Raw genomic sequence first — 19,379 nt, 5'->3', positions numbered from 1 at the left:
ATGCTCTCCCGGTGAGGCCAGGAGGGACCAGAGATAGGACACCTGACCCAAACTAGCCAAAGGGGTATTCAATACCACAACACATCATGCCCAGTATATAAACTTGTGGGGAGTCACCTGGAAGGGACCCACTGCTTGGGTTGGGCTGGGTGTTGGTCAGTGGGTGGTGAGCAATTGTACTGTGCATCACTGTTAGGTCCTCTCTCTCCTCACCTCCCCCTTATTTTCCTCTTCATCATTATTATTATTTTATTATTAATCTGTTCTTATCTCGACCCATGGGTTTTACCTTTATTCTCATTCTCCTCCCCATCACACTATGTGTGTTTGCAGGGAGTGGGGGGAAACACAACTACTGGGGGTGGTGAGAGTGAAGTAAGTGGCTGCATGGTACTTACTTGCCAGCTGCTGTTAAACCATGACAGCCAGTTAGTTCCTTAATATGTTTTGAATAGGTTGTCACTGAAATTGTTTTTGAAAAAATTCCAGATCAGTATGAATAACAAATGCAAGGCTGACAGCATGGGAAGCACTGAGCTGTAAGAACTTAGGTCCCAAGATTCTCAAATCAGAGTGTCTCAATACTGGGAACTGGAAGAAAGTTATAGTGACAGTGAATATACTGTTTCAATTAGGATAAAAGGTGTCAGCAACAAAATTTTGCACACGAGTTTGCAGCAGTCTTTTCTGACAGTGAGAAAGAAAGCAAAACTATAATTTCTGTCTTCTAGCAGAGTGCCTGCTGAAGTGCTATTATATTTTAAAGAAAACACTTAAAAGAATTGAAATATTAGTGCTCCTTTTAAAAGTCTATTAAAAATGGCTACAGAAAAGACAATGGAGAGATTTCTGAGATTCTGAGCTCAGTCTTCCTTGATATGAACTAGCAAGCCTTTTCTATACATTGCTGAAGTTTTACCGTATATCATGAATCCTGTAATACAGCTGTACTTTAAATTAAACCACTATTCTTATTTTTAAAACAATACAGAATAGTCAGAAAAAACCTGAAGAACTCAAAGGACAGCTTTACTATGCAGACTCTTTCTGATCAGACAGCCCAAAATGAGTAAATTAATGTGCTTTAGTTCAAAGATCTATTAATGCAGAGTTTCAAAGACTGGAGGCTCTCTGAAAGACTTCAGATCAACACTACTCTGTAGCAACGTAACTTGTAGTGCTTCTTTTCCTGAATTTAGTAAGATAGATATATATATATATAAAACAGAAACTCACCATAGGAATGTACAAAAGTAGAAGGTATTTCAGATGTTCTGAAATTATGCTGAACTCCAAGCATAAAGATATCTTTTGCAATTTACCCATTTGTTCTTAAAACTGTGATTTCTCCATCAGTCAAAAATATAATTTTCTCAGGACTGATGCAGAAATTATCAGTAAGAAATTTTGCCACACAAAACATTTCACTGAGCTATACTTTTGAGAAGGAAACTTGAATCCTGTAAGCAAAACTTTTTGCTAATAGGTATCACTTCTAGTTATTAGATTTCTTCTCACTAGTAATTCAGAGGAGAATATTTCCTTCTTACACTGAAAGACATGTTTTAACACAAGTACTGAAATTCCGTTCCAAAGGAAAGAAATTCTCAGCAGAGCAGCCATTAGCCCTTACATCAGATTTACACAAGTTGAAATTATCAAGACCGAAACTAAACACTAAAAGCGCTGGCCTTGGCACTGTGAATTAAGAGCATTCAGAAATAAGCTTATTTAAAAATAGCCCCACAAACAACAAAGTGCACTGGGAACCTGAACAAAACCTATGAAAATCAAATGAAAAACCCATACAGGTCCTCAGTGAATACATGATCAAACCTGTCCGATGTATGTGAAGTCTAACCTTAATAATAAATACAGACAGAAGTGTCTGTTTATGAGCATATTTCAAATAACCACCATTCTTTTTAGCTGTAACTTTTTGGGACTAAAAAGAATCCACTTGAAGACTTCATTAAACACTGCATCAACCTGTTTCATATTTGCCACTTTCCTTCCTAGCACTGCTTACCAGAAACCTAGTCTCTGCAGACCTCATCTCTGCTGAGCCGTAACAACAGAGTACTGGATCATATTTAGACTGCCTTTCTCTTGTTCATTTTTGTTTTCTGGAAAGTTTAATAACTAAAATACGGACATAAAGGTGATCATAACAAGTTACAAAATAATGATTTAAACAGCTGGTCCATGGTGGATTTACATACTGAATAACTGGGACTGACCTTTAGAATACAAAGCCTCTGCTTTCTTAATGTGGCAAGAGGTGATGGTATTCATGTTAATTTGTGAGTTCATGTTATACGACAGAGCAGAAATAACTGAAAACTACCAAATATAACTTCATTTGTGTTACACTCCTAGCACTTCAAGAATCCAATTTTCAGAACAGATACTTCAAGGTCTTGTTGGGATGTACATGCTTGTATAGCACTTAGCTTTCAGAAATGTGGCCCGCAGAGACTGTAGTTAGTATTTGTGTTGAAGTAGACTAAATTCCTGGAGATTTCAACCCCGCTATTTAGTGACTGGTTTTACATTGAACCTTTGGTACAATATCTGTTTAGCACATACGATACTGACTGACCAGGAAAACATAAATTTAAAACTTCAAACTTAAAATGGCATTAAGATGACAGGCAGAGGCTCCTTTCTATCAAGGAGAATTTCTTGCCTAGCAGACACTGGGTCAGCACCTTAACCAGCACTTTTTGAGTATTTTTCAACACTCCATTCAGGTTCAAGCCTGGATGCAATTTAACAGACTGACAGGGAAACTTTTATGAAGCAGAAAGGCCAAAAATAGAAAAGTTAGTTCAGCTGCTGCTCAAAGCCTTTATTCTAGCAGTAACACTATTATTTCTACATAGCTTCTGAGTGTGTAAGTACTCCCAAACTTATTTATGAATTTTCCTATACAGAGCAAAAAATTAATTACAAATGTACTTTCTCTTTGTAAACCATACACAGGAAATAGTATGGAGCAATAGCTCTAAGCAACATTCCTTACAATTATTCCTTTTGTCTTTTCTTTGTCAGAATTTGGTGCATTTTCTATACACACACAAAAATATCACAGTATTAGAATGAATTATCAGTGACATGCCACCACTATGCCTTGCTACTTCAAATGGTATTCTAAAAATATTCATTACTGGCTTTCCTTTCCTCTTCCAAACGTCATTTAGGAGGGAATTTCTCTTCTACTATTTGAGACAAAGTCTCATACCTTTTAGACTGGCATTTTTCTGAAGATAAATACCCATGATAAACTAAAAGGCCTGTGCAAGCTTTCCATGTAGTTCTTCCTCCAGTAAACTCCTGACACACAGCAACATTACTACCCCAATCAGAATCTCCTTGTGAATATTTATACATCATATTCTGTGGTGGTTTTTGCATTTTTTCTCATACATTCTTTGTGCACTAAACCAAAGCTCATAAAAATTAAAATAATGTAAATGTAAATAAGTCACTTAAGTCCTACTACTTATATTATTCTCCATTGAAAGAAAAATATTAGAGCTTAAATTCTTATGACTGAAAACAGAATCCTTTATGAGAGCAGAAAGAAACTACAATTCACATTTGAGTCATGTTTGCAATTTTTAGCACTTTGTGGTACAGGATGATGATATTACAACAGTTCTAAATTAAAAGTGCTATAATCTTCATCTTATGTTGTTCTCTAAACATTGTTGGACTTAAACATTAAGTGGCTGCTCACTGAGAACCATTCCTTAACATATTTAAAATAAGTACTTATTTTATCAAGTCCTAGTTTACTAGCAAATTACTTGATAGTCATCATTCAACAGTAAATGCTGGAATACTAAAATAATTTATGCAGAAGAGACCAGCAAATTTAAATTACTTTCTAAGCAGACAATGATCTCAACAACCTGATTTTGATGAATGTCACATATAAAAGTATCTCAAAAAAAAAACAACCCAAGATGAAAAAAAAGCCTAGCTTTCCAAAACATGCTTTGTTTTACTTAAAGTAACACTGCAGAGGACATTGTCCTCTACCTAACTCAGCATCAATGCTTCTTTAAAATAAACACAGATCAGTGATCTACAGTTCTTTCAAAACAGGCAATATCCTAGTTGTCAACACACCTTTACTGTGATCATTTCTTTAAATCAATCCCAAACCACTACAGGGGCAAGTAAGCATGACAATTTCACAGTTACAAACCACCCCAAAATAAACCAGTTACCAACATGCAGAGGTTAAGAAGGACACAAATATTTCATTGTCAAACCCACGCTGAAGAGTGCACACACACACACTGAAACATCGTTAACGCTTCTTTTTCCGTTTGAAAAACTCATACCTGGGTACACTGCATGTTAAGCTTCTTTCACTTGATGACGATGACGATGATCCAGGTCTCTGATCCGTTTTCATTCCTAGAGTTTCTGTTGAACTAATCTGAGGTTTTTCACCTTTCTTTTCTGGCTTTTTTTTTTCACTATCACTTTCATCGCTGCCTTCTCCTAAGATGTCATCCACCTGCCAAAGAGCAGAGAGTCAGTGTACCCTCTAACAGATTATTCTGTATCAAAATGCTCTGAAATAATCACTAATAATATATTTTAATTTCCCTTAACCACCTCTTTGAAAATTCAAATTAAACCCTTTGTCTTCAATGTAGTTTCTGTAACATCTCTAAAACATTCCATTCAAATTAAACATATTTAGCCTATGTTTAGCATAAGAAAGATACAAATGCTCTCACATACATGATACAGTCACATTTGAAGGTGTTTGCACTTTATTATACAAGCAGAAACAGCTGTAAGCAAGAAACTGTGTATGATAAAAGTGCTGTCTTATGAAATTAAAGGAATCGCAGAATCACAGAATCAACGAGGTAGGAAAAGACCTTTAAGATCATCAAGTCTAACCATTCCCCAGCATGGGAAATAGCAATAGATTGTTTATACTATTGTAATGCATAACATACACTATACATATTTTATACTACTATAACATACAGATTCAGTTGGACAAGGCGTCTTAAAATATCTTGCTAGTAAGTATTCTTAAAGTTTTATGTATCAAGAAATACCTGTAAAGAAATGTATTCCTAAATAATACACTATGAAAGGAATGGAACGTACAGAACCCTATTCTCACCAGATTTTCTGCTTATGCTAACTTTAATATAGGCAAATCTATCAAAATGTTTATACATTTAATTAAATGTTTGACCTTTGTTCCTGAAAAGTTAGCATGGGATTTGATACTCCTCTAAGAACATCTTAATTTGCTCTGACAGGTCTGGAACCATCATTAAAAGCAAATCACTCATGAGTTACCCTGCTGAGCTTCAAAAGATTATATTCTCTTTGAGTCAGCATTCAACCTTCAGAAAAAGACAAGAACATGAGAACACACAGGTGAAGATCCCACAGTCTCTCCATTTTTGTGAATGGCAGAGGACTAAAAAGAAGCTGCATATGTATTCTCTCCCGATATTTAAGATTTTTTTTTCCTAAAGGAGCTTGTTTCACCATAAGTTAAAACATGCTTTCCAAATACTCTGTTCTCACTAATGCCATACCTGCTTTATTAAGAAGTAAAGCTCTGTATACAAACATGGATCAAAAGATTTTATACTGCTTATCCACGGATTTAAATTGACAATCCCAAAAGCTAGAAGAAAGCTGTAAGAAAATCACTGATACCTGATCCTTCATAAATACATTTCTAATTTCTTTGTGTACCTTTATGTGCATTGAAGGAAAGTCAAAGATGCCATCTGTTTATCAACCAAATGCATCTATAGAAAAGATCTATATCTCGCTAGGACTCTACTGGAAATATGATAAACACAATAGCTTTTTCAGAGAAAGGGAACTCAAGAGAGAGTTTGCAAGCAAGGAGGGAGAAGAAATAGAAAATACAGAAGTTTGGTAACAGATAAAGACCTATTTAATTTCTTTTTCTAATGTCCTACCCAGCAGGTAGGATAAAAGGTGAGAAAAGCAGAGAAAAGACGGATGACCCAAGATGATGAAGGTGCTCCATAGGGCGATGTCACCAAGCACACTGATGACTCCTACCACTCTCCTGTTGACTTCAGAAGGATGAAGTATCTGGCATTTGTCTTCAGTCTTCTGCTAAACAGATGCATTTGGAGTATTTATTACCTTACTATAAGCCTCACTCAGCTATTCCTGTTTGAGGGTAGTAGCAAATAATTTTTCTTATCTTGTGCTGCTTTGCACTGAGGATTCTGCCAATCTGTATTATTGCAAAAGAGAAACGATGCAGAAGGAATAATAATGGGAAAAGAAAAAAAGGTGAGTAGTACTTCAAAACAACCTAAAATAATAGTTTTGAGGAGACTTTTCAGTGCAAGGGAAAGCAAGGACATTTTGTTACAAAGTAGACTTGTGGAAAGCAATTTCTTTAAATATGTAATTGTTTCAGAGTTCCACAACTCAAGCTTTAAAACTGAAAAAAATTTAAAAATCCAGTTTTATCCTTGAATGGAATGACTTCTGTACAAAGTGATAAATAACTTGCAGGCTTCTTAGATGTACAATTTAAGTTGTCTTTCCATTGGCCCTTGTCTTGGTACATTTTTACTACCTGAAATAGTGATAATATTTCAGCTCTTTCACTATGAAAGCTGTAAAGAAACCATAACAAAAAAGGAACCACATACCAGCTTGGTCCGTCTAAACACAGATGATAGTTTCATGTAGAAACTGCAGGAACTGCTGTCAAGTCAAACCACATTAGTCCAAAAATACTTTTTCCATGATGAGAAGTTGTCATATGCATGGAAAATAAGAATCACGGCATACAATCCAGGGTTGGAAAAGACTGATAAGACTGGTAGAAATAAGCCAATAGTGAACCTGGTGAAAGTGCAGAAAGTACACAGGGTAGGGATTTTTTTTGGTGTGTATAGAATACATATAAAGTCTCAAGTGTTTGATAGTCTGGGATGGGATGGCAGGAAACCTTAAGCCTGTATAGCTTTATTAGAAGATACTTACTGTAGCCAACATGGCCACCAATGACAGTCAAATGGAAGCACAAATCTACAACTCTAACAACACCTTTCCAGCAAGTCTTATATTTAAAATTACATTCCTTCATTCCAAAAGCAACACTTTTCCAGATAGTCATATGTTTAAAACTATGTTTTCATTACAAAATATGTTAGCATTTTTAAAGGACAAAGTTAGGTTGATAGACATTCAGTATTACAGACGCCTCAAAAACTGAACTTTTAGTGTTTTAAAATCTACTTTGTGTGAACAGTTTTGACAGACTAGCAGCCTAGTTATTGCCATGTCTTTTTCTTTCATTCTGCACAAAGATGACATTACTCTTTTGAAGTCTGGAATGCCATTTAACATTAGAATTACTCAATTAGCTGCACACATACATGCCCCAATTCTGTGGAAGGGTATTTAAAGTATACCTACAAGTCATACAAATATGCAGCAAATTTTAAAAACCATTACATATAAAGCCAATTAATGTGGGATGGTCCTTACAAATCACTTTAACTAGACAGGCACCAAAATACAGATTTTTACCTAACTTGACTAAAACTATTGCAAATTGTGCTGAAAAATATAAAGATGACCCACTTTCATCTGTCAGATTTCTCAAATGAAAAGGAAAACCAAACAACATTTTTATTGAGGCATTGAGATTTAAGCCCTTCTCTTGAACAAATAGGTAAAAAAAAAAAAGTGCATTAATATTTAAGCAGCAACTACCTATCTAGTCAAATCACTAACTTTAAAGAAATAAAAAAGTTTAAAGAACAGAGGAAACTTTCAATCGGATTCAGACCAAGGCCACTGCTGTACCAACTACAGCTTCTGCTTGTAACATTAGATTTTATATGATTAATACAAATGGAACACATAACATTTCAGAAGAAAATGCCAGCTAATACAAAATCTTAGTGATAAGATACAGTGAGGGGATGTTTACTCCTTGAACACTACCATAGCAGCTATCTTTAAAATACTTGAAAGATTTTTATAACACATCAAGAATGATTAACATTGAAAAAGAATGATTCATCCTTTGCAGAGGCCAAGTTGTTCCATTTAGCAAGAGAACGAAAAGTCTGACAATTCTTTTAAACACCTGATTATAAAAGCCAGAAAACATCCTCAGCTGACAATGCTATTTTATTTCTTATTTAGAAGGAACACAGCATACACTCATGCAGACGAAGACCAAAGAGCAATGAGATTTTCAGTCTAGTGTTCCCAGGTATTGGGAACTATTTATTAGGGTCTGTAGTAATAGGACAAGGGGTAACGGGTTAAAAATTAAACAGGGGAAGTTTAGACTGGATATAAAGGAAGAAGTTCTCTACTGTTAGGGTGGTGAGGCACTGGAATGGGATGCCAAGGGAAGTTGTGAATGCCCCATCCCTGGTCGTGTTCAAGGCCAGGTTGGACAGAGCTTTGTGTGACATGGTTTATTGTGAGGTGTCCCTGCCCATGTCAGGGGGGTTGGAACTAGATGATCTTAAGGTCCTTTCCAACCCTAACTATTCTATGATTCTAAGATGTCCAAGTACACCAGGAATTAGAGGTATCTCTCTCTGAAACATGATATTATCTCAGCATACTTTTTAGAAATACTTTAAAATGCTGCCATGTTTGGCACCATGATGCCCTCTAAGTAGTTATTAAACATAAAAGCTAGCACACCATCAACTCCATCTAGTTAGTGGGTAAACTAATTGCATGCTCTGCAAATAAATACCAGACTAAAAAAGGTCAATAAATATTTCACCTGTCAAATCAAATTTCCCTACCTTTATCTGCACTGTATTTATTTTAGTGTTCTTCCAGTTAGGTAAGTCTGACTCCCTGTGCTTCTGGTCAGGATGATATTCCTACACTGTAAACAATCAGTGCAGAAATCTTTTAACACTTATATCAAACTGTATGTGTACAACTACTTGAAATGTAATAGGCTGCTCATCTTGAAAAATTAATTGTGAAAAGCACCCCACACCTTTTTTGAATATACTTAAATACATCTCAAAATCCCAGTGTGCTCCCAACTGTTCCTAAGAACCAGAACAGTTCAGTGTTTGGGGCTGGTTTTGCTTGACATTTTCTCTTTTTACCAAAGCATATTTTGGGACTGATCTCCTACACACTTGCATGACTTACATGAAGATTCATTACTGGTATTGAAAAAGAAGCTTTTTAGCTTTTTGCTAGTGTTTTGGTTACTTCAGGTTACTTCAAAACTATATAATGTAAACTGATGAAGGCTGTAAATATACTGCATGTATTTTAAATATTATCAAGTGTATAAACAAGCAGAAAACATAAGACAGTCTTCAATTACTTAAGTATCTTAAGCCCTATCTGCATTAGAAAGCTGTCCCTGAAACGCAGGCACCTTCCAAATGCTGCTAACATCCTAATTGTTTTGCACTGCATTAGGAATACTGCCAAAAGTTGCTTTGCCATGTAAATCATGGTTTCTCCAGCAGAACCAGTGTCATGCTGTTTGTAGAATATGTGAAGTTTCCATAGAGGACAGAGAGCCTGCTTTTACAATCTCCCATAATTGTCCATTTGATCCTATAATCTTTATCCCTGCTTCCACTTCCAACATTCCCTTCTGCTTTTCAGTAGATCAGCAGAGCTTATTTTACATGAAATGTTAACAGAAATCAGCAGGCTATTTCAGGAACTTTAACACTTCAGAAAAAAGAGAAGCCAAAGAAAGAGTAGATGGGAAAAGCAACATTGAAAATTACAAATTAGAAAGCACTTCTGAGTCTGTGAAATTAGCAGTGAATGGTAATATTAGATTGAAAATCTAGTAAGTGAGAATGGTGTCTCCATCTTCCTGGGATTGTGCATTGAACTTTCCAAACTTCCAACACAGATGTATGAAAACAAAACTGTTCTGTCAGTAGCAAAGGAAATGGAAATATTACTGTAAAAAGTTTACTAACTCCACATTATTAAGTAGTTAGAAGCAATTAATGTAGTACTAATAACTGTAAAAGAAGGTGCAGTTAGTTATATTCCATTAACTCAGCTTATAAGAGGTCACACAATAGACCACAGTGCTGCAGCCCTGGAAGATTCAATGCCAGCTGAAAGGTTAATGCAGTTTGGAAGCAATGCTTCTGAACACTCAAGCAAGATACACATTCACATGGCAATATGGATCACTGAGAATATTTCACTGGCAAAGTACCACACTCAAAGAAAATAAGAATGAGAACTCTTTTAAAATAGGGAGCTCTTCAAGAGGTTCAAGCAAGGCTGTCTAGTTGCTGACACTGACATGCCATACAATTGCCTGACAAATTATTACAGCACATTCACAAATGCATGTCCCCTCTTTCCTAAAGCTCCTCAAATCATGTATTAGGCACTCAAGTAAAGCAACAAAAGGCTTATCAAGAGTGGGGCAGGAGAAATGATATTTGTGCAACTTGGAAAGTTTAACACCTTGACACACACACAAAGAAAATCATGTTTATAAAGAGTGAGACCACTGAAAATATCCATGCCAAAATTCCAGAAAAAGCTCCAACAACTTGAGTTAAAAGCCAGCATATAAGAGGATCATCTACAGAAGCCATTAGAACAAAGAATGTGTTTTTAGTCCACTACTGATTCTCATGAAAATATCTGCCTTCAGGTAAGACAAAAAGCCATTAGGAATAAGTTGTCTGCCCTGGGGTTCTCTGTAGGGAAGCAATTCTCTGCTGACACTGGGGGAATGCTGCCTCCCTCAAGCAGTAAACAGCCTTTCAAATAGGGTACATTATTTCACTCTACTACATCTTAGAGATAGTTTTGCAACACCATTTTAATGGTTTGCTCATATTACTATATCCAGTCATTAACAGCTAAATACCATTAAACAAATGCAGATGTGGCAAGACAGAGTTGAGTAAGGCACTTTCCTCCTCTTCAAGCTTAGCTGGGTGATAGCAGAAGGCATGTTAGGAGTGATCAGTTGAAACCTCACTGACTGTACTATTTGGATGTACTCTGCAGCACTTTAACAGCTCAGCTGCAAGACCTTAAATAGAAGATAAGCCCCATATTGGGCCAGAGTTTCCACACTTCTTGTGTCTCTGAGTCCATTATTAAGTCTGGCTGAAATGAACTAACAATATCAATTTCTTCTAACTTTCATATTGATAAGCAGCTATGGGTTGCAGCATAAGGCCATCTTTTTTACTGGACAGAATTCACTTAGTTTGACCTCAGGAAAACTTTTTCTAAATATGGAAAATCTAATAATTTTAACTTTTATTTTTTCCTCTCTGCATGAAAATTTTCATTTAGTTTTTTGGCCTCAATGACATGAATAGCTTTTTATGCATATTTTTACCACTTAAATGTTTAGGAACAATCATCTGAAGAGCAAGACATTACCACTCATGATTTGCTTTAGGGGTGACATTATGATACAATGCTTGTGAACAACTGAACTTTCCCACAACACACAAAGTCTGTATTAAGAGATTTGGGCTAAATTTAAGTCATTTTGAAACAAAACATTTTCTCCTACAAAGATGCCACTAGAAGGTTAAACTGTCTGAAGTCAACCCTTAGTGCATGAAATATAAGGGAGAACGTGTGATATAACTCAGTCCCATTTCTTTCGAGTAACCTCAGAAGAACTTGCCTTTCACATTCTGTTTAATCTATTTTCTTTCCTTGTCATTAGAGCATTTTCTCCTTTCAAATTCCTAACTTGATTTTTAGAGTCACATAATGCATTCAGGCACATGCTTCAACACCCCTTCATCGCAAAGCACTTCAAATGCAGATTTTCCTGTTCTCTTTCACAATTACCACTGGCTCTTTGGAACAGGTGGTGAATCTAAAATCAGAATTATAGAATCATAGAATGGTTAGGGTTGGAAAGGACCTTTAGATCATCTAGTTCCAACCCCCCTGACATGGGCAGGGACACCTCACAATAAACCATACCACCCAAGGCTTCGTCTAACTTGGTCTTGAACACTGCCAGGTATGGAGCATTCACAACCTCCCTGGGCAACCTATTCCAGTGCCTCACCACCCTAACAGGAAAGAATTTCCTCCTTATATCCAGTCTAAACTACCCCTGTTTAAGTTTTAACCCGTTGCCGCTTGTCCTATCACTACAGTCCCTATATGAAGAGTCCCTCCACAGCATCCCTATAGGCCCCCTTCAGATACTGGAAGGCTGCTATGAGGTCTCCACGCAGCCTTCTCTTCTCCAGGCTGAACAGCCCCAACTTCCTCAGCCTGTCTTCATACAGGAGGTGCTCCAGCCCCCTGATCATCCTCGTGGCCCTCCTCTGGACTTGTTCCAACAGTTCCATGTCCTTTTTATGCTGAGGACAACAGAACTTTACACAATACTCCAGGTGAGGTAAGTTTTGTCCACTATTAAAAAAATAAAATGCACATTTTTTCCTCTGTTTAAATCTCCATACACTGAAAGCTCTTTGTACCATCTTGTTTTGGATAAAGGCATACTTCACATTAGAATATCAAGTCTGGCAGTGCTATTGTATCTACTTTGATAGATTAAAAAAAAATTGCTGTAAACTGTTGAAGGACTAGAACCAAACCTTAGAAGCTTTTATGAGATTTATTTCATGTATAATTCATTTGGAGATTGACTTTCATGTTTTGGATCACTACATTTAAATTAAAAGGAGCTCTGCTGAAACAGTTGGTGAAACCAAAGCTGGTCAGAAAAAAACATTTATACAGTCAGTCTTGAACTGGCTATTCTTCAGTACTGGTTTCCCTCTGAAAAAACACAGGATTTGACTAGTAAACATGCTCAATACTTGCAAGCTTGCAGGAAACAGAAACCATCTGACTGTTCAGCATTTTCATTAAGCAGAATGTTACTCTTGCTTTTCCTACTTCACATACCCCACCTGGTTAAAAACAAAACAAAACACATCCCACGACCTGACTGGACATCTAAGAGTTTGTTAGTCTGTAAATACAGAATAATTTAAATTGGAAGGGACTTCTGAAGGTCTCCTGGTCCAGCTCCCTGGTTGTAGCCACTGTACCAAGTTACTCAGACCTTTGATTTTTTTGATTAGGACAGACAATCAACCATTAAACTTAACAAAACATTAATTTCTGATCTCCGAGAGCTGATACTTTAATGACAATGGAAATAAAAAGATCAAGACTATGAACTAAAAGGAATTTAAAAAAAAAAAAATGGGTGAAAGCTGGAGTTTGTCTTTATTTTCACAAATTCAAAACTTCTAATTTACTGCTTCTCAGAAAACCACAATAAGAACACTGAAGTTACAGGACAAAAAACAAGCACCAAAAGGGAAAAGGAATTTAGTTAGATTTAGCCTAAGCTTTTCTCCCTTCACTGCATAACAGTACCAAGCATCAAGCAGAAATAGGAGCAACTATACCTTCAGCAAATAAGTGATAGGCTTAAATTTAACTACAAGGTTTGATCGATCTACATGCAACAAAGGTGTCACTGCTTGAAATGCAACATCTCTGTAACAGCAACAGACTAAATGCTTTAACTAACTTTTTAACCTGGGTTCCCCATCCCACTTCATTTTATGCCTACACAAGCACCCATCCCACAACAGCATATGACAGCAGGAACAAACTGCTGGGAATACACTTAAGCATCTCTATGATATGTGCAGCCACAATCTGAATAATGGATGCCTGCAACATGAAACAGACCAATGACTTAGGAAAGTTACGTTAAAAGTATTGCCAAAGGTATTATCATCTGCTCTTTCATGGCCAATACAGAATTTCATAAACTAATGAACTAAACCTACTATTGCTGCTTACTGGCACTAGCATCAGATTCTCTTACAGATAGTAAAATTTGTGTCACTGGGGTATCTTTCAGGTTTTTTCATGCTTGCAAGTCTTACAAAAGAAATCCCCAAATCCTGCAACGGAACAGAAAATCAAGATGTAAGTTTTAAGTGCCACATTTTACTAAGTGTCCTGATTTCACCTTAGGCAAACCGTCATCTTAAATGAATAAGCTAACGCGCGAATCCACATATAATAAATAGTCTGTTGTACTCAAATTCTGTTACATTCTTTCTGTAGAAATAAGCATTATCTAAATATCTGGAGATTGGAAAACCTAGAGAATCTGTTGATGCTGTACAGATAGAATACTAATGTACACAAACTCATAAAGGGAAGGGAAAGGAGCAAGTTCTTATACAAACAGACCTTCTTTAATAAATTAATCCATAGAAAATCTTTCAGGTGTGCAAAATGAACAAAGACTACCATCAATCCCTAGCTAACAAAAAGGCGCAGGAAAGACCAGAAATATCTATACTTGTTAAACAAAAAAAGTAACACAGGTGGTCACTTCAGTCAGGATTTCAGCCTGCTGCAAACATCTATCAGTACAGGTTCCACCTTGTAAACCTTTATAGCAATAGGTTAAAAAGTTCCAACAGTTACCATAGTGCTGATTACCCTTGTTTTAAAACAAAACTTCATCATGATACTTCTTGTTCTCAAAGCCGTGCTTTCCATTTTAAACAAAGTATATTTTGCTGATACGCAGCAAGAAGTAGCTTTACTTTACAATTATGCAAGTGTCCTAAGAACTGTCAGTCTGGCTACTAATTTGCTAAAAAAAAAACAACCAAAACCAACAAACCAACAACATCCCCCCCCCCCCCCCCCCCCACAAAAAACCAAACAGAAAAAAAAAACACCAAAAAAAACCCACTTGCAAAAGGTGTTTAAATACTATCACAAAATACCACTGACATATTAAGTTAGAAATCCCAACATACTATTAAAAATGACACATGGCAGTTTGAGAGGGCACAGTGCCTAGGCTCTGAGCGATCTTTTCTGACACATTTCACTGCTACGGGGAGACATCTGTAACAAGATGCTAATGAAGTGCTGAGGGTAGCAGAATATCAGTGCATTAGTATTATGGGATTATGTAATTTCCGAGTTCCTAATCTGGTTTTCTATCGTGTTATAAAAACAGAATAGAAATTTGGGTACAAATAACTTCGCATAAAATAAAACACTTCATATACTTTTATTGCTTCCAATCATTCCCTCAGAGCGCGTTTTCTTTGGACGTCAGCTTCATTTTGCAACAACTTTTGATAATCAAAATATGTTTGAATGCCTTCTTGAAAGCATCTCCTCTTGCGAAGTGCCACTTAAAACACAAACCAAAAATGAACAGGCATTGAACACATCTATTATGGTATTTACTTTCATGAGCCTTTTGTAGAGGATAAGATACTGATTGCCCAGACCTAAAAAGCAATCAGATTTATAGACAACAAAGACTAGGATGAAGTATAATCTACTGCTAGAACTCACTCTGGCTCTTGCCCAGTTGATACGATGTTTCTTGACACACAGCTTTGAACAGGTAAAAGCAGGTTTCCCCCACCAATCCAACTTGCTGTCTGTCCAACTGGTTTTAAAATGAGGATGTTTCTCTCCATATGCTCACTATTTTATCGGTTAACACCTGCTGAACTGCTGGAAGAGATTTATAATAATCCTTTTCACATATGTATGTGTGTATATATATAGTTACGGGTTTTTACAGCAAGCATTTCTAAACAGAAAACCTCAGCTTTTATGAAAAATGTACCAAGCCATAACCTACATATTCTCTTTCAAGTCATCCTCAAAGGCAACTACAGGCTTTACTCCAATAGAGAAGAGAACCCGAATAATCCTTAGAAGATACATACAAGCATAGAAGTTCCTTGTACACACAATACGCACACAACAGACCATATTTTTTACCTCTCAATTGTTTCAAAGCTTTATCACAATGAATCCTTGTTGCCAGTTAACAACTCTATTTGCACAGCACTAACTTTTACCATCCCCAGGTTAACTGAAAGCATACCTTTCACTTAGAGAGACTAAACAAACATTCACCACTACAGACCTGTATTTCAGAGAAAGAAGTTTTTTCCCATGTGAACAGCTGGTTGCTGAACTTCTTGTTCAGCATCATATGAAGCTCTTCGTAACTCATAGTCTACCAAATGAAACTGAAAATCCTAAGGTGAAAACAAGACAGGCAAAAACCTGCTTGCATTTATCTGCAAGTGCAGGTTTTCTGCAGGTATCACAGCCGCAAAGGAACAATTGCATACTGTGATACGGTACAACTTACTAGATCAAAACCACTGCTATGTAAAACACAAATACACTGCATCCAGTACAGACTTCTTCACACATCTGTGAACAAGCTAGTAAACCCACCCTGATCCAGACTAGCTATAAGCACAGCCAGCTTAGATCTGCCACAACTTACTAATTTTAACCTTAGTTTAGCATTAGCATTGCCAGACATCAACCGGCTTTGTGAAGCATTGCCTGGTGGCCAATGAACTTCAGTAAGCCTGATTAGCTTGGTCTCATTATCACAAGGGCCAAGAGACATTTATCAGTGTGCTCAAGCTAACAAAGCCACCTCACATAATGAATATTTGGAAAAACTTTCTGAATTGGCTTTACTAGAAACTTAAAGATGACAGTGAAAACAGGTCAGTCTTGAACTGAGCAATGGGACTGCAAACAGACTCTGTACGATCAAACATGCAGCTTTTAAATGAAGTGGTAAATAAATATGAGTACTGTGTATGTGGAAGTGTCCTGCACAGCTATCCCCACTCAATAGCCAAAATTAGGCACAGAGTAATCAAGGCAGAAAAGAAAAAACAAACAAAAAAACAAACAAAAAAAACAAAGAAAAACAAAAAACCAAAACATACAAACTACCCCCGCCCCCCCAACAAAAAAAAACACCAAACAACCAAAAAACCAAAACCCCCAAACCACAATCCAAACCAGTGAAAAGTAACCCCTGCATCTAGAGTGGTCAAGCTCAACATTAAGGTTCTGATATGACCTCGGCGTCATGATATGCCAGCTATATCCAGTTCTCAATACCTCTTTGGTGAAGCAAGTTTGACGTTGGAGCACTAAAATATGTGAGATAGGCAGCTGTTTGTGTTCATCTCCAAGAAAGCAGCATCATCATGTTTGTTATACGCAAAGAGGAGGTGCAAACTCGTATACAAAACCTGTAACAGTACAGAGTAACACTGGCGTTCTTTTAAAATCCAAAATTAATAGCATTAGTGTAGACATGAAAAAGTGGTAGCAACATGACCATTTGGTTAATTATTCATTTTCTGACTGCACTGCAGCAGGGAATTTTTTACATCAGTAAGGGGCTCTTGTTCTGCAGCTTTTCATAATCTCTGTTGAAGTTGCCCATGGAATGGAAATATTCTGATAAGGCTGACAGGGGAGCTCAACACTTGCAGCTGCAAGACTATTGCAGAGAGGCAGAGCTGAGTGGCCATATGCAGTGCCACTATCTCCGAAGCTGGCACCTCACAACAACGAAGACTACCAAAGCAGAGATATTTTATCTCAAAGATGTCTTAGAAGTGACCCACTGAAATTACACAAAACTTAAATTTAAAAATAAGTCACCTTATGATAGCTGATCAAGGATAGCTAGAGAGTAATGGCACAAAACGTCATTCAGTGCTGATTCAGAAATAACCTGGCCTTTATGTCACTAAAATAGACTTGCATTTTTGTACCACCTGAATTCCAAACACAAGTCTTCTAGCAGACTAGTGTTATGGGTTAGTTAAGAGTCTCCATTGCACTTAACATATATTATGCTATATTGCATAGCTATATTTATTTTTGTGTTGAAATACAAGTATCAGGACATCTTGATAAAAACAACAACAACAACAACAACAAAAGTTATGAAGAAACAGCTCAGACAGACCAGGACTTGAGCAGATACTTTTAAATACCACTCATGGAGAATATCAGCTTGAATTTAAATGTAAGAATATGTTAAGACTTGTGATGAAGCTCAAGCAGGCCCTATATGCAGCTGCTCAGAATTAGGTCAGAGATCAGCTTGCAAATTTGTTTAACATGGCTCAGACAACTCATTTTTAACAGTGGCTGACTGGTGTTGACAGCTTTTGATTTAGCATATGGAGGTAGACATGTATGTTAATATAAGGTTATTGAACTCTATTTAAAAAAGTTTTGCCCTGTTTTCAGTGAGCAAGCAAACAGGTGAAAAAGGCTTACAGCTTCTCTTTTCTAAGGCCAAGCAAAGAAGGCTGCAGATACATATTATCATTGTTACTACAAAAACTGAACAATGTATGGAAAAGCCTTCTTTCATACAGAATAACTTTTCTTATATCTTGTACATACATTCTAGAAGGGGAAGCTTTATAGACCTACTTTACATTTCATATGTAATAACATTAGAATAACGCATTTTCTACATTACCAGGCATAAAATCCAAAGATTTTTTAATCTGCGACAACAAACACAGATCTTAGATTTAATCTTATTTGCATAATTTTTACTCATTCTGCTTAGCAGAATGATAGCAATGTGTAAAAAGAAGCTTCTTTTCTAAATACCAAGATTACTTACAATGAAACAATTTTGAGAACACCTTCAGAAGAACGGCAGAGAAACTGAATCAACTGTTGATCACAACAGGAAAGTACAAAGAACATGCAAGACAGCAAAAGCATCTTTGTTGACAAGTAAATCAAATCATTCTTTGAAGGATTATCAACAGAATAAACAGAGAAATTTGGACAAAAGTCAGTCAAGGCAATCTCATTACTGTAAGTTTTGTCAGATTCCTCAAAGAAGCCAGCTCTCAAGTAAGCAAGGCTACTTGTAGTTGATGACCGTTCAGTCAGCCCATTAATAATATCTATTGCAGCACAACCATTTGTACTTATCTCGGGATTAAATTATCTGTTAAAATGCCTGTGCATAATAAAAGTGAGTCAGTCTTTCTCATATGTTTCCTTTTCTTCTAATAGCCTGACCAGCCAAGAATCTGACAGATCACATTAATTTTTGCACAAGATCACCTTTTAATTAACAACCTGTCATGAGTGCCATCAAACTAATCCTTACATATATAGGTAGTTTCCATTTTTATCTGCAAGATGTACCATCTCTGAATGCCAAAAGGTTTCAATACATTTCCCATGTTTCCTCATGGCATTTAAATTGATAAAAATAGATCTAAAATAAAAGTAAGACGACCAGGTACACTGGAAATTGCACTTCAATAATGCTTTCTAAATAACCTGCATAGAAAACCAGAAGCAGTCCAAAAGCTGATTGTTTACTTGAGATAATATCAAACTAGATGAAAAACCTTTTCTTATTTTAGTAATCAGTTGTTTCCTTGCAAAACATGGTACTACATAAAAAAAATCCTCTTTCCAAACACTTAAAATAGCTGCTTGGGCAAGCTTGGACCATG

At 36.5% G+C, this 19,379-nt stretch overlaps 1 protein-coding gene across 2 annotated transcripts in view; it reads right to left on the bottom strand.

Moving 5' to 3' along the window:
* Positions 1 to 19,379, bottom strand: part of CTDP1 (CTD phosphatase subunit 1) — a 102,236-nt gene that overhangs the window by 28,083 nt on the left and 54,774 nt on the right. For both annotated transcript variants that reach the window (XM_062618096.1, XM_062618097.1), the window contains exon 12: positions 4,356 to 4,534. In XM_062618096.1, the coding sequence (XP_062474080.1) occupies positions 4,356 to 4,534 (179 nt within the window). The remainder of the gene's footprint in view (positions 1 to 4,355; positions 4,535 to 19,379) is intronic.

Source organism: Pezoporus occidentalis, unplaced genomic scaffold (assembly GCF_034315485.1).
Source record: "Pezoporus occidentalis ecotype Australia unplaced genomic scaffold, CSIRO_AGI_Poc_V1 ctg2, whole genome shotgun sequence".
Classification (NCBI taxonomy): domain Eukaryota; kingdom Metazoa; phylum Chordata; class Aves; order Psittaciformes; family Psittacidae; genus Pezoporus; species Pezoporus occidentalis.
This window is presented reverse-complemented; position numbering and strand designations above follow the sequence as displayed.